The sequence below is a fragment of the Ruditapes philippinarum genome, unplaced genomic scaffold (assembly GCF_026571515.1).
Source record: "Ruditapes philippinarum isolate M1 unplaced genomic scaffold, ASM2657151v2 ctg10361_1_1_1_1, whole genome shotgun sequence".
In the NCBI taxonomy this organism is placed as follows: Eukaryota; Metazoa; Mollusca; class Bivalvia; order Venerida; family Veneridae; genus Ruditapes; species Ruditapes philippinarum.
The window spans coordinates 6,899-22,480 of NW_026860421.1; the positions used below are offsets into that span (position 1 = coordinate 6,899).

Here is a 15,582-nt window from a genome sequence, read left to right on the forward strand (position 1 = left end):
GATATTGTATTAAAGTATGCGAAACACAGGTCAACATTTAATTTCTTTTGGTCTGTAAAAAAATATGTCATATTTTGGATAAATCTAAACACTGCCACATAAGTTTATTAATGATAAACTAATTTACCTAATTCAGCTATTATTGTTTTTCTTTTTCATAAGCTTTATATGTATAAATGTCAAGATTTTAAATATCATTTTTGTTTCCGTCATTACATTGCACGAATTTATAACAACTTGGGCGCCTCCAAAAATATTTTCGGACATTTTGTTGTTATAAATATGTTCCGGTCGACGCATGTAAATGGCATAGGTATATTATATGATACTGAACCTTGTGTCATTTTAAATGACATTTTTTTTCAATTAACCGAGGTCGTAGACAGGGTGATCCAATCCCCCCCCCCGCCCCATATCTTAATTTTGTTTGCAAAGATTTAAGCATTGAAAATGAGACAATTTAAATATGTTTAAGGTTTAAATATAGATAAGGAGGAATATAAAATTAGACAACTTGCTTATGTTTTCACTTTTCCTAGATTGATCAGAAAAGACTCTTAGTACTGTTTTAAGGTTATTTAATATGTTTTTAGTGATTTCAGGATTAAAAGTAAATTCTGACAAAACTAAAGTTATTTTGATACTAGCTCTCTTAAATACAGTACAAGATCCATTAAAACAAAATGAAAACAGACAGATTAAATTGTTAGGGTTGATATGTGCTATAAACTAGCGATGGCTTTATTCAATATTGATAAAGTGTTAAACACAGGTAAATTGGTTTGTAAACTGACAATTGATAAAACTAAAAATGCCTTTTGAATAGAAAAATGAAAAAGTCTCTCCGTACATTTAATCAAAGATAATTTCGATCCTTAAAGATCGTTCAGTGCGACATAATCGTTGTGCATACCTGTTATGTGGTATTTTTGTTTCTTCTATTCAACTTGGGTGGTTGCAGTAATCCTACTTGAATACTGTAAAATCACCCGTAAGGGTTCGGCTGAAGCCGGGGGCGTGGATGGTATCTTTTCAATTACCACTATCGTCCATGAACAGGCTCAATCAAACCGACCTTGCAACATTTAATTTTTTCGTGTTAGGTTTTTTTAGGGATTCTGTTTTTCTCTATTTTATATGACTTTTTAAAGATAGTATAAAACAAGTGTGACACATGTCATTATTTTATAATCATAACTTGTAAGCAGAAAATCGACACTTTAATATGAAACAGGAATCAGACTTGTTAATGTGTTTTTATGATATAATTAATCAACAAGGAGATTTTGTAGACTTGGAGCAGGTGTTTGAAAAGTTTGAAAAATTATGAAAAATATGAAAAATGATATTTTGTTTTTAGAATCGGAAAAGATATAAATATTTGTCAAAGAGAATGAACATGTTACCTACATTTATTGGTTTTAGAAATAGTCTTAAATTGGCATGAAATAATTACAAAATACAAATTCGAATAAACATGTAAATAAAGGATGGCATATTGTAAAATAACTTTACTTAACTTATGAAATACACTAAATAAATTCAGCCCAGAACAAATATTAAACTATGTTGTTTGTTTGAATTTTTATAATTGTTTTACATATTATATGAAAATTGATTTAATATAATGTATATTATCATTATATCTTTTATTTACTTATGACTATTTGTAATAGAAAGAGCACCGAAACACGAGGCTATCTGATTTGTACGAGGGGGCGTAGCCCCCGAGTATTAATCAGATTGCCGAGTGTTTTGGTGTTCTTTCTCTTTTGTATCATAGTCAAACATAAAAGCACGTTCCCTGTTGTCACAATATGAAACCCCGGCAAAAATGAACCAATGAACGAACATCTGAATATGACATTTCTGTCGCTTTCCCTTTCTCTGCCGTCACAATATGTAAACCCCAGCAAAAATGAGCCAATCAATAGGCATGCTCTGGTGTGCGGGTAACTAATACCCGCACTCCAGTTAACGCACTGTGCATGTATATGTATACGATTTAACCCTGACACATTTTCAACAGAAAGGTCTCCAAACTATGATACAAGATGCTTGTTACACTACGTATATATCATGTAAGGTATCAGCGGGATACCCAGACCTTCTCATACATATAAAGGGGTAAATAAGCGGGGTTACCTAGTAAGGGTATAAAAAAAGAAAAAAAGAATTAGGTATATTCAATCACCTAAAAATAGTTAATTAATTTTCATTTTTATGACGGAAATTCCAGAGTGTGTTATTGAATCAATGCAATCAATTATATTTATTTAGAATATTTATATATTTCACAATAACAAACACTAAATTTGTTATATAATCAGATATTCTTCGCATCTACAGCAATGATATATGCACATTTAAAGAGTATAAAGTTGATCTGATATAATTAATAATCACCAAGTGTATGCTAATTCCATAACCATATACTCGATTCTTAAAGGTGGTTTACCATAGAAAGTATTTGTTCTGTTTGTTCTTCTACAGAATAAATTGTTCCGAAACAAACTGTTATGCGGCTTTATCAGGTACTGGTTTTACAATTTTTGCAATATTTTTTTCTGAATGTGTCTTTTGCGTAAAAGGAAATATACAAACATATTTCTTTCAAACTGGTAGTTTGGAAGTATACCTTTTTAAAATTAAATATTTATTGTGTGAAGTTCAGGCAGGGGATATGAGGGGTGTTCAAACATGAATGCAACAGGGTCAATTTTCATAACTGCTTAAAACAGTGCTTACATAATTATCTCAATTCTTCAAATACTCACCACCATGTACTATACAAAGTTTTAGTATTTAAACTTAATTTTTAAATGCGTTTTCAAAATCTGTTTGAAGTAAACTGTTTAGACACTGGAAAATAGCTGAACCAAGACATTTTCGCGTTTGATATATTCTTCCAGCAAGGTGATTTTTGAGACTCGGAAATAGGAAACAGTTACAAGGGCAAGTTCTGGCGAATAAGGTGGGTGAAGAAGCTTGACAGCCTTTTTTATGAAAGAACATGCCTTTGTAAAACATGGCATTTACAGATTTACTTTTTGGTACGGCAATATGAATAGCAGGACCTTGATTTGTAAAGAAAAAAACATACATGACCTTTTTGACGCTCATGGTTCGTTTTGCTATGCAAGGTCTTTGACTTTATTTGGTTGTCCATATTTTGTTATGTATATTTCACTTGGGCGCATAAAAGTGAACCAACGTCTCAACGCTAGTGATGATATTTGAGAACAATCAATTGTTGTATTTAGGGAGGTGTTTCAAAAAGGGTTTGGTGAGTCTTACCCGAACAAGTTTTTGCTCTTGTATCCATCTGGCACTTATCCTTTACATTTTAAATCACGTCTGAGAACTGTGAAGCGGCTCAGAGATACCAACGCATTTAACTATATACCTAGTTGCAAATCTTGTATCAGTAGCAATCAAATCCTTTACTTTTTCGACCTTTTGTGGCGAAGTTGCAATTTTCAGACGGAATGCATGAGGTGCATCTTTTACTGAATCCACGCCATTTTTTTTTTAAATTGCTTACATCATCGTGTGACAGATGGAAAAGAAAGTTCATTGTGCCCATAAACACGGCATATTTCATTTAATATGTTTTTTGCCTCCTCACAAGAAATACAGCGGTTCTTGAAAAAGGACAATATTCGGTCAGTTTCTAACCAATTTAGCCTTAGTATAAACAAGTAGATCGCGCTTTTGTCAAAGCTGGACTGAACCGATTCACACATGTATTGTATCAATTGAGAGTATGCACAAGCATATATGCGTTACATGTACACAGTTTGTGCAACACCTGGTTAATAGCGAGATATTGGCCTAGATGCATTCATATCTGAACACCCCTCGTAGCTATGTACAACGTTATTTACGAGAAATTATTGATTGATGAGATTTGCATTATCAGTAGAAACATGTCTGAAGACAAGATAATGAAACATATATTCTTATCTAAATTTCTCTTTGTAGTATCGCCAACGGCCAAAACGCGGAGCTATTATTACACATGTATTAGTAAAAACATAACAATTTAAGAACAACAAAATTTCGCTGATAATATTTTCATTAGAAAGCAACAAAAAGAAAGAAATCATGGACACCAATTATCAATTTATTTGGCCATTTACTTTGATAATCGAAAACATACAATTAAGACCCTAAATATAAGATCTATTTATACTGGAAACATGCAAAAACGTGACATGCAAAATATACATGTCGATGGATGCAGTATACATTAAACAAAATCAACAGTTTTTGTGGTTGTCGTTGTTGTTGTTTTCTTTTTATCACGTTTAGATTTTGCTTCCCTTAAAAGGTATTTCATTTGTCAAAATGTTATACAAAATTATTCTGATTATTTTAACATTATTCACGCTAGATTCATGAATGGTATACATGTGAACATTTTTTTTATGATAAATGCTTGTCGTATGGTGTTTTTTTTTCTGTTAAGCTTATTATCAAAGTTGTGAAATAAAGAAACTCGTGTTGTAGGAAACATCTGTGACTTATATGTACGGCATTTTTGCAGCGCCTTGAAAACAATTCATCTTAATTTAATTTGTTATATCTAAACTAGCCTATTTCGAAGTTTATATCATGGTGTATTTTGTTTTAGTAAGGGACATCACTGTTCACGAAGTACGTGTATATCCGTTTGTTAATGTATTCTCCCTCTATGTGCATAATATTTTATTATGTAACAACGTTACCAGTGTATTTGATATTTTCCTCTAGCACAAACTGCACTTCTGGAAGAAATAATTCTGATTTGTTATCATTTCTATGAAACTAAATGCATTTATTGTTCTCATGGAAGTTAGTGACAGATGCAAATATATATAAATATATAATGCATGTAGCATATATAATGCATGTAGCTTTCAATTATTTTGTTTTATAAGCAAATGGAAATATGTATATTGACGCAAAGCTATATATCAAACGATTTTACATCCTTGACCTCAGTTCTTCTTGCATTCAGTCACAAAACATTATACACCCTTTATGAAAATCTGTAAGATATTTATCCTGTGACACATTTTACTTTGTAACATTAAAGATACGATGCATTTTTTCATTACTTAACATCTTCGAAGTCATGGTGCAAAGACAATGCCAGGCTTATGCGCAATGATAGAGGTGATTTAAACACCCATATGTTATTTGTGACATTATAAAACGCACTTACGGCTGTGGGTTCAAATGCTGACAGGGACTTCGGATTTTTTCATTTTGGGAAGCTATCCAGCTAGCTTACAGAACGTCGGTGGTTCTACTCAGGTGCCTGATCGTGCCTGAAAAAAAATGCACGGAAGGGCACCTGAGGTCTCCCTCCACAAGTAAAGCTGGGACGTCGCCAAATGACTTATACTGTGTCGGCGTGACGTAAAACCAAAACAAACAAACAAACAAAAGTCGCACTGTTATTTTAACTAAGAAAATGGTATGCTTACTTTTTAAAACACAAATTACAAAAATTGTCAATCTATACGTCATCGCTGTGTTCCTGACATTTACCTGAAATAACAATTTATGGTAAGATAAGTGCACAAGGTAAAGCTATATACAATTTTAACAAAAATCTTTACAATACCTGTTTGAAAGAAATATATGTGTATGTTTTTGTTAAAAGCAAATGATGCATGCACAAAATCAATGCTAAACGATAATTATCCTCTTTAAAAATTTGTAAAATGTACCTTTTACATTTAGCATAGCTGCCACATAAAAGAGTTCACTTATTATATGTTGTGTTGAATTAATATGTTTAAACCAATATTTAGTTGGATATAACAGTTTGCCCATGTATAGAAATTATATATCCTGCTACGGGTCAAGCTTAACGAGACATAAAATAAATAACTGGGTAGCTTAGATATAAGAGCTGCGGAAACTATTGCAAGGGCATCTGTTTCGAGTCTATATCAGTTTCCCTTTGATGTTCAGTGCCAAATGGGGTTATGTGAATCGATATAACTCTTGGTCAATTCTTCTCTGTACGTATTAGAAAAGACGGGTACGTCACTGTTTGGAAATCTTCGGTGACTTAAGAGTAAATGTGTTAGAAGCCAGATAAGTAAGGGCTGTGGACCGGATGTAGATAGTGCTTCAACTGTGACGTAATGATTTTAATTAAATGGAAATCGATTATAGAAAATAAACTTCCGTGTAAATCATTATTTGATCCAATTCATCAATATTTGTTTGGGTTTATATATATATATTGTTGGTCGCGGTCAGTAATTAAAGTCTTTTCTAATAAATTAATAAAAGTTTAGATTCGGCTAGCGCCACGTTTAACGTACCTTTAAAAATATGTGTGCTCGTCGCATAGGATGAGTGATGTACTGAACAGTGATTAATAACTTCATACTATTTAATATGTATATGTAATTAAAAATGAGCTCTACTTACCTAAAAAACGTATTGTAGTATTTCATATTATTTGCAACCTTGTATTTAAATTGGGCATAGGTAACCCGCATTTATATATTGTGCATAGGTTTGCATAACTTCCTGGTTTAAACATTTTGTGTAAATTATATCTTACATTACATAAAATAAACTGAAAAATAACATGTAGGTCATCTCAGTCAAATACAAAATCTTCTATTGGTTTTCTCAATTTTTAATATCTAAAATAAAACAAAAAGAGATTGATTTTTAACGACACTCTAACTACCGAAGTACTTGTTAATGTTTTACACCACCTATTATTTGTCGCATTAAAGATAATTTTAGTATAGCACATGCATTTAATGTTTATAAAATATTTGGATCTGAGACTGTAATTCTGAATATGTCATTTCATGATTACGCATCACAAGCTTGCTAGGGTTATCTAGGATTTATATTGTAAATTACCTATTGAGTTCTGTCATGAATCTAAAATGATACTAAGCACTGTGGAAGATGATATTAATATACATTAACACAGACATCGTCTGTGATGGGAGCTGTTACTGATATATACAATTATTTAACTTTCAAATGGTATTTTCATTTTAATATTTTGATTTCCACAGTAATGTTTAAAGTATTTAGAAAGCATATCAGGTATTTTTGTCAATTTGAAATTCGAAAAACATAATATACTTATTGATACTGGCTCGGTTATTCAGGTTTATATGAGAATTAAAGTATGCATTAAATGCACTTTTGTCATGAACATATATTCCATTGATATTTCCAACCCAGATAGATTCAGTTTAATTATGTGTATAACGTGTAACTAGTGATAACAACATGCAATAAAAAAAATGATAATATTATGCTAATAATGATGCGCTAGCTTAAATAGGTTATATGTGACAACAATGAATTTGCGTGCAGAGTTGCATTCATACCGCATATCGTTAACGCCATATGGTGTAAAAATATAACATTGTACTCTTGAAAAATGTAATATATGACTTGCCAATTACAAAATGATAATGCAATTGAATTCAATTTCATTTCTCTGACATGATAAAAATAATATTACCTTTCCAAATGTAATTTTTTTGTTGTTGCGATCTTAGATTTTTATTTTTATAACCTTTTACATTGCAATTGTTTTCCTTAATGACATATACTAGTGCACGAGTTAATTCATTTAATCGTGGGTTAATTCTGTTAAATATGAAGAATACGAACGAATTGTATAGACAACATTTCTCTGAATCTCGGGGGATATAAATGAGCTGAACATATGTAATGGAACATATGGATGACGAAACCTTTTTTGCGTTTTAAATATTTCTTGGATTTGGACAATTGCACTAAAATATTATATTTTCTAAAATAATTAATAAAGATAAATAATAGATAAAACATAAGATAAGCAATATTTATTATAAGGCCGCGTCTACATCTATTCAAGTTTCTTACATGTCACATTTAGATAAGCTAAATAAATGGCCCTTTCAATATTTAATCAGGCACAATTTTTACTGAAATGCCCAGTTAAGATTTCCCAGGATTTATACATTTGTCTTTGCAATACTATCATGTTTCTGTAAAATATGTGGAAAAAAAGCAGGAAAATGATGCAATTAGCTAAAAACAATGCAGTAAATAAAATTGAAACATGTACATATTCTTTTAAAATAATGGAAAATGTGAGAAAAATATTTTTTTGAGCTGATAAATTGATGCAAATTCTTTATTTGATGAAAGTTATTCACTAAATGAACAAGATCATTTAAAATCAATTTTGACTACTTGAAAAACATATTTTTTTGCTCTTCTGTGTATCAGTGTATTGATCTGTTCCTCTGACCAAGATATTGTATACATTTACTAAAATGTACAGGTCATGAACACTGAATCAGTAACAAAAAAGTCAGAAAATAATAAAAAACAACACTATCACACCTTCGGGGCACATGTTTTGTGTCAAACCGGTGTTTATCAGTGTCTTGACAGCCAAAAACTTGTAGAAAAATAGAACGTGTTCTAAACTTTCTTGGCAAGGAATTATCTTTCTTGATGTCACATAATTTCTCTTTAAAACTCATTCAGTAGGGTGTCTACACTATCCCAATACAAGAGAATATGATACTTGCATTCAAGACTTGGATAGGTGTAGACGGGCCTTAAACAGGAAACTTTATTTGTAAGATTGTATATTTAAACATTTTTTTTTTGGGGGGGGGGGGGGGGGGCAAAAGTTCACACAGACACAGTATAGGTGATATGGCGACGTTCCAGCTTTATTGGTGGAGGAAGACCTCATATGCTCTTCGGTGCATTATTTCAGTCAGGAAAAGGCACCTGAGTAGAACCAATGGCGTTAGTTAACGCAATAATTATTGTTGACTGTTTACCTGAAACTTGTGAAACGTGTTATTTACGTTGTTTCAATTTTTGTTAGTATGAATGAGCTATAGAACATTTCATCAATTATTTAATATTTATACATTCAGGTTGTTAATTATTTTGTCCATGCACGGTATGCAACTAGTTAGTGTTTAACAAATTTAAAAAAAACCGAATAATTTGTCCCTTTTCGTTCGTATATTGAAAACTGTCATGCATACTTTTCTGTCACCTTTACTTAGTCCCTCAAATGTCTTGGTGTTTCTCAGCTGTTCATGTTCTTTTAATAGTGATTTAACAATAATTGAAATAGCTGTTATAAAATATTAGCGGTATACAAAACAGACATCGATTAAATACTTCATTATGTGTTTCAAATACGACAATTAACATCATGTAGCATTGAAGGAGAAAAGTTTCATGGTTTCAAACTCTATGTTGCCGTGTCATGTTCTCAATTCGCAATTAGAATGGCGTATCTTTGCTGCATTAGTGTATTTTTCAAAGGACCAATGGAAACAACTAAGTTTCTTCCACTTACCTTTTACAAACAATGTTGCATCTTTTTTCACCACTTGGTGCAAGTATCACACAACTGACAGGAGAATTGTGATCTTCCCTTGAAATGTTCGATATATTTAAAGATAGTACTGTTTCAGAGTCTTGTAATAACTACAATTGAATTTGCTGTTTGTTGGAACACAAAACCACATTGAAAAATCAATGTTCAAAGTAGCATATAAATTGTTTTTTATTTTGTTGTTTTTTGTTTGTTTTTTTTTTTTTTTTTTTTTTTTTTGGGGGGGGGGGAGGGGGTTGACAGCGCATCAACAAATTTTATGTCAAATGACGCCGAATGAGAAAATACGATTTTTGACTCAACTCAAAGTGTTACCAAACTTAGCAACACCGGGAGTCACAACCACCTCATTTCCTTGAGCTAAGACACGCATAGTCTAGCATGATGGACGGCGGCAACACTTAAAGGCAATCCCTCAGCCACAAGGGGAAAAGCATTTTAAATTAACGGGATTTATCTGACGTGGATGAACACTGGATATATGTTAAACTTGCATTTTTTCAGTTCATAAAATGTCACAATATACGTACATTATGGAATTCCTTAAAATATGTTTGAGAAAAAAAAATAAACAGAAGGGACACATTTTTGTTTAAGTAAAAACACATCGACACTCTTAAGGTCTTACATTTACTTTTACATCTCATGTCAGGTGCCTATTTGTAATAACATTGGCATACATAGCCAAACAAAAGACAAACAAACAGTTTTATAACTTGACAGCATGTCACACAACACGTATAATCATGTGTTTAAACTTCGTATCTCCTTCTCTTTTAGTCGAAAGCTAGCAATTATCTGCTTGAAAGACAATGTCATAATGCAGTGTAAAGATTGTTTGTTTCACTCTTCAGGATGTATAGTAAACTTGTTAAATCCTTCAGGATGTAAACTACCCTTAATAGTTTTCGGGATGTACACCCTTCAGATATTTTATTAATACTTCCTTAACTGTAATAATGTATAGGGTTTATGTAAACAATCGAGTGAACCTTGTCCTTGTCTACATTTAATTTAGTACAAATAAACACTTGATATATACTATTTGTTCAGTATTTGTTTGCATAATCAAATATATACTACAAAAGAACATAGCGGACATTTTTGATTAAATAAACATTGATATACACATTGATATTTCAAGATATGCATGAAATGTATTATATGCTACAAGTTAAAAACGATAACAAAACTGACAAATATTTACATGATTTACAGATATTGAAAATGCAAAGTTTCTTACAATCTAACATTTATATAATCTAAGTTATAAAATGCAATTTTACAGTAACATTTGGTAATACTTGGTATATAATTAATCGAAAGGCATAAAATATATAAAATTTACTGCATAAACATGTGATAAATTTCAATAATTTAAGAACATTAAAGTACGTTTTACTTAGCGTTTATACGATTATTTTCAGTGTTTGTTAATATTATATGTTATTTTATACATCGTTTATAGACATCACTATCTAGTTCTTACACAGCATATACAATACTTATGCTGAAAGTTAAAGGCAATTACAAACATAAGAACTATTAACCAGTATTGATTTCATAAAGATTATGGTCCTCATATTTTCATATTCATATATATTGCTTTATCAAAGTCTTTTTGCAAGGTCTCCGGAGCTGAATCAACAAAACTATTCCTGGAAACATCATCACGGTTTTCATCCATTGGTTTAAGTTCACTGTACTGATTACTGTCTTTTAAGATGTAATCAAGTTTCTCATAAGGATTTTGTGGAAGAGCGTCTGTACTTGTGTCTTAAGTGAAATCAAAAGTATGATTAACAACATTACATTTAAAAAGCTACCATAAGATTACATTAAACTTATCAATAATTTCATGAATTACCGAATGGGGTCCAGTTGCAAATTGATTGACATAATACCTTTATTACAAACGTAATCATGTAAAACGAACATTTAATTAAATCACATTACCTATTCTATTTAAATATAATATCATAATAGTATCTTCAATAAGCATACACTTATAATTAGAATTGCACACAAAAAACAATGGAAATACCTGTGTTGTTTGGGTCTTTCGGTTCTATATATGCTCCAACTGTATTAAGATCAATGCCCTCGTATTCAGTTGCAGAATTGATCGTTTGTGTTGATGGTCCTATACATTCCGATTATATAAAATTGATTTTTAGTTTGATTGAGTATCAAAATTAATTCATTACTGTCTCGTTTGAATTTCGTTTATTTAACAACGACAATGTAAGCATAAATCCAATTGAAGAATGTAATTATTAATAATATATAAAAAGTCCTATTTCTTCAGCTTGCTTAGAAATTTACTGCAACAAAATATCATAATAAAAAAGCTAGACAAAACTGTCATAAAACTGCTACAATACCTCTAACATTGGTATTTAACGATATTTCACACCAGTTTATATGTGACAAAAACATACACCTATAATTAAGTATGCATCTTAATAAAATATATTTGTACATTTGTATGAAACATTTATGACATCAATTAAGGTAACCAATTATAAAAAAATTGAATAACGATTACAAACCAATAGTGTTTTGATATACGTTTTTACTTGTGTGTTGATATCTCAGCTTAAACCTGAAATTTATGCACAATTATTAGACATCCAATGCAAGGAAAAATAAATTAACAATAAATTTGTTAATCTTTATTTGTTTGACAATTCTTTGATTCAACAATCATAGATACATTTGTGTGACAGTTGCGATATAAGTACTGTTCTAATAATGTATATATAAAGTCAAATAAATAAATGCACTTCAAGAATATTAATAGGTTTGTACCAAAGGTATTTTTGATTGGCACCTTACATGGATCAACGGTTTTTAAATTAATTTACCTTCTTAATGTGTATATACCAATGAATAGTACAAGCAACAACAGAACAGCACCGATACTAATCCCTATAGTTGTCCCAACGAAACTGGTGTTACCATCTATATGCATCCCCTCTGAAGAAAACGCACGAAATAGTTAATATCTAATACGTTTAAAAAGCTGGAAGTTTTGCTGTTGATTGTTTCAGATAAAATAGGTGACATTGTATGAAATTAGAGTATAAATCATGACTTAAAGATCCTGTAACACATTTTTTTCATGGTTTTATTTCATAAATATGATGCTCAAATTAATATTTGTCAATATTGTAAGTTCCAATATGCATTATTTATAAAGATATTACCAAATTTAACATTTCATGTAAATAAAGGGAGGTAATTAGAAATTTATTTTCTATAAATTCTAAGTCAAATTTTCCAATAAGAAATAAATGCCTGTAATTTATTGATTAAATATAATGTTCTCAAATATTTGCAGTACACATTTTACATATTCTTCGATGTTTGAAAATTGTTTTATTTGCATAAATATGTACATATATAATTTTTTGCTATTGTGGTATTCATACAGTAAAAATACTCAATCAAAAACATACAGGATCTTTAAGTAAAACAACTTTTAAATATGTTACACTTAAAACAATGAAATTACCTTTGGTCTTGATTTCAAGACGTGCAGATAACTTGGATGATCCTAATATATTAACGGAATATAAAAAGATGTAGTAGACAGAATTGCTTGACAATCCATTAATCGTATAAATTAGTACTGGTTCCCCTATGTCTTCTATTTCGTCCTGTACCCAATGTTTCTGTAGAGATTTGGAGTAGTTCAATACAAAATGTTGGGGTTGTCCACCATTAAATGAAGGAAACCACTGTACTGTTGCAGTCGTAGCCGTTGTTAATTTATTGAGAACACGAAAGCCCGTCGGAGGATTCGGTCTGACTAAAAAAATACCGACTGTTGAACACTATTATGCGATTAAACAAAAGTCAGTGGCTAATATTAGTTATAAAGATCGTTGACAGGTTATATGGCCCTATATAAACGGCTATTTGTAAATATAACCCGAGCCGTTAGGCGAGGGTTATATTGCAAACAGCCGTTTATATACGGCCATATAACCTGTCAACAATCTTTATAACGAATTTATAATACAGCAAGCATCATTTTTAGAGAAAAAAAAGTAAGATTTCTTCATGAATCGACAGCAGCTGTGTATATAAAACTATATAAACGTCACGATTATCCAATGAAAACTGACGTTACAAACGTGCAGTATTATAATGGAAGTTGTATTTGTATAGTAAATAAAGCATTATAAGTACGGCTATATAACAATCTAATATAAATGATATAACTAACGTCAAAATTTACTGTATTTGTCACCATTAAACCGGTCAATAGGCATGATAGGTTCGCAAAGTTATACTGCATGAAGGCTTCATGAGACTCTTAATTAATTCATTAGTATAAAGAACATACATAAAATCATTGACATTACTTTGTACTTAGTATCATAATATATAAATATGCAGTCAATAATACAATACTTTTGTTTACAGAATAACTTTTAAACGTATGTGTACATGCCATTTTGAATAATATATCATTATATAATGAAAGTGTGCGTAAAAACTTACCTTCAGCGGTGATGTAGTAGTCTTGTTTGTATGAACCAACATCATTAGAAATAATAAGCCTATATCGCCCGAAGTCTGTCTCCATCATTTTGTATATAGATAGACTTATATTTAACTCATTATTTGATATATTGATATTGCTGTTTGATGTAACACTTATCCAATTAGACATTGAATATTTCTGCCAAATAACACTTTCTGGTTTAGGGTAGGCAAGGATAGGAAAATGAAGGACGGCAGTTACATTACTTGCTAATGTTAAGTTTGTAGTGAATGGAACCGTTGGATTGGCTCTCGGTGAACCTATATCAAATCAAGATAACATGATATGAGCAACTTAATTTATTTATACCAAACAAACATAAAACTAGCATATATTTTACAAATTTGTAAAATCAAATTAATTAAAAATTTGACATTCTGTTTTGTTTTGTTAAATAATAGAATAATAGAATTTATTAGATATTTCAGTGTAATTTATTGCTATTATTTGCTAAAATTGACAAGTAATATGTGTGTTAGGTCTTTTAACTACATATGTATATCAAACGTTTGGTATTGAAATACATTTGCAAAATTTACTCGGTTTACAATTCATATTGCAAATACCGTTCATTATCTGTATTGCAAACAGTCAAGTCTTATAAATTTGATATACATTATGTTAAAGGAAAAGAAGATCAGTTTTGCTACCTCATATTATTGAGTTACCTGATTATAAAATCATATTCTGCTTGTATTTATATCATGTAAAAGCAGAACTTAAGTGTTTATATACTTACATCTTATAAATAAATTCAGTTGCTTTGTTGAACCGACTCCGATGTTGTGTTTGTTTTTGCCGAAACAAAAAAAGGTTCCAGAATCTGTACATTTGGCAGAGCTAAGGGTAAAACTCAGCATATTTGAATGAGTCCAAACCAAAGTTTTGTCCGTCGTAAATCGTAGACTCGTATTCGAAATTGGTTTACTGTCAATGTCGCAAATAAAGGTAACGTTGTCATATTCAGTTGCTGTCACATTACGCTCAGATTTGTATCCATTCACGTAAAAATCCTTTATTGTCGCAGAGTCTGAAAATGAATCATTTTGTTATGAATAAACTTCATGGGAATTTTTCTTCAATCACTAAACGGAAAGAAAAGAAGTTTGATAAGTATGTAGAACCTACATGTTTATGAAAATATATGGTTCATGCAAAGTAGATAGTACATACATTCTACAGATAGATGCCACATTTTACTATCTGTTCCTTTAACAGGTGATTTTCCAGTTGGTGTCATAATGTTGTAAACACTGCAGTTGTAATTCATGTCGTCATCCCTTGAAATGTTACGTATTGTTAAATATTGACTTGACCAAGTCATGTCCCTCTCAGATGTCCATAAAAATACCGTTTCCTTTGGGTTTCCATGAGTAACCGAACATGATCTCCTTCTACCAATGTCAGGTTTTCTAATGTGTTGATTGTAGGCGGATCTAGAAACGTTTCAAAAGTCTAACAAAATAATTTATTATTCATATCATGGCGACATTCCATTTTATTTTTATTTTCTTATGATTTGTTTAGTTTTATTTATTTATTTATTTTGTGGGGATAGGGGTGTGATAATTATTGTTTTATTTTTTGTTGTTTTGGGTTGGGGTTGTTTTGTTGTTGTGGTGGTGGT

General features: G+C 30.8%; 1 protein-coding gene across 1 annotated transcript; it reads right to left on the reverse strand.

The window, feature by feature from the left end:
* Window positions 1-10,016: 10,016 nt before the first annotated feature.
* On the reverse strand, window positions 10,017-15,336 carry LOC132760006 (neural cell adhesion molecule 2-like). Its single transcript, XM_060751892.1, has 8 exons — window positions 15,129-15,336; window positions 14,695-14,985; window positions 13,913-14,215; window positions 12,918-13,214; window positions 12,268-12,379; window positions 11,953-12,005; window positions 11,445-11,543; window positions 10,017-11,176 (listed from the first exon to the last, which is right to left on the reverse strand). Exons 1-8 carry the CDS (start codon window positions 15,277-15,279, stop codon window positions 10,980-10,982), a joined length of 1,503 nt encoding a protein of 500 aa, XP_060607875.1. The 5' UTR covers window positions 15,280-15,336; the 3' UTR covers window positions 10,017-10,979.
* Window positions 15,337-15,582: the final 246 nt, after the last annotated feature.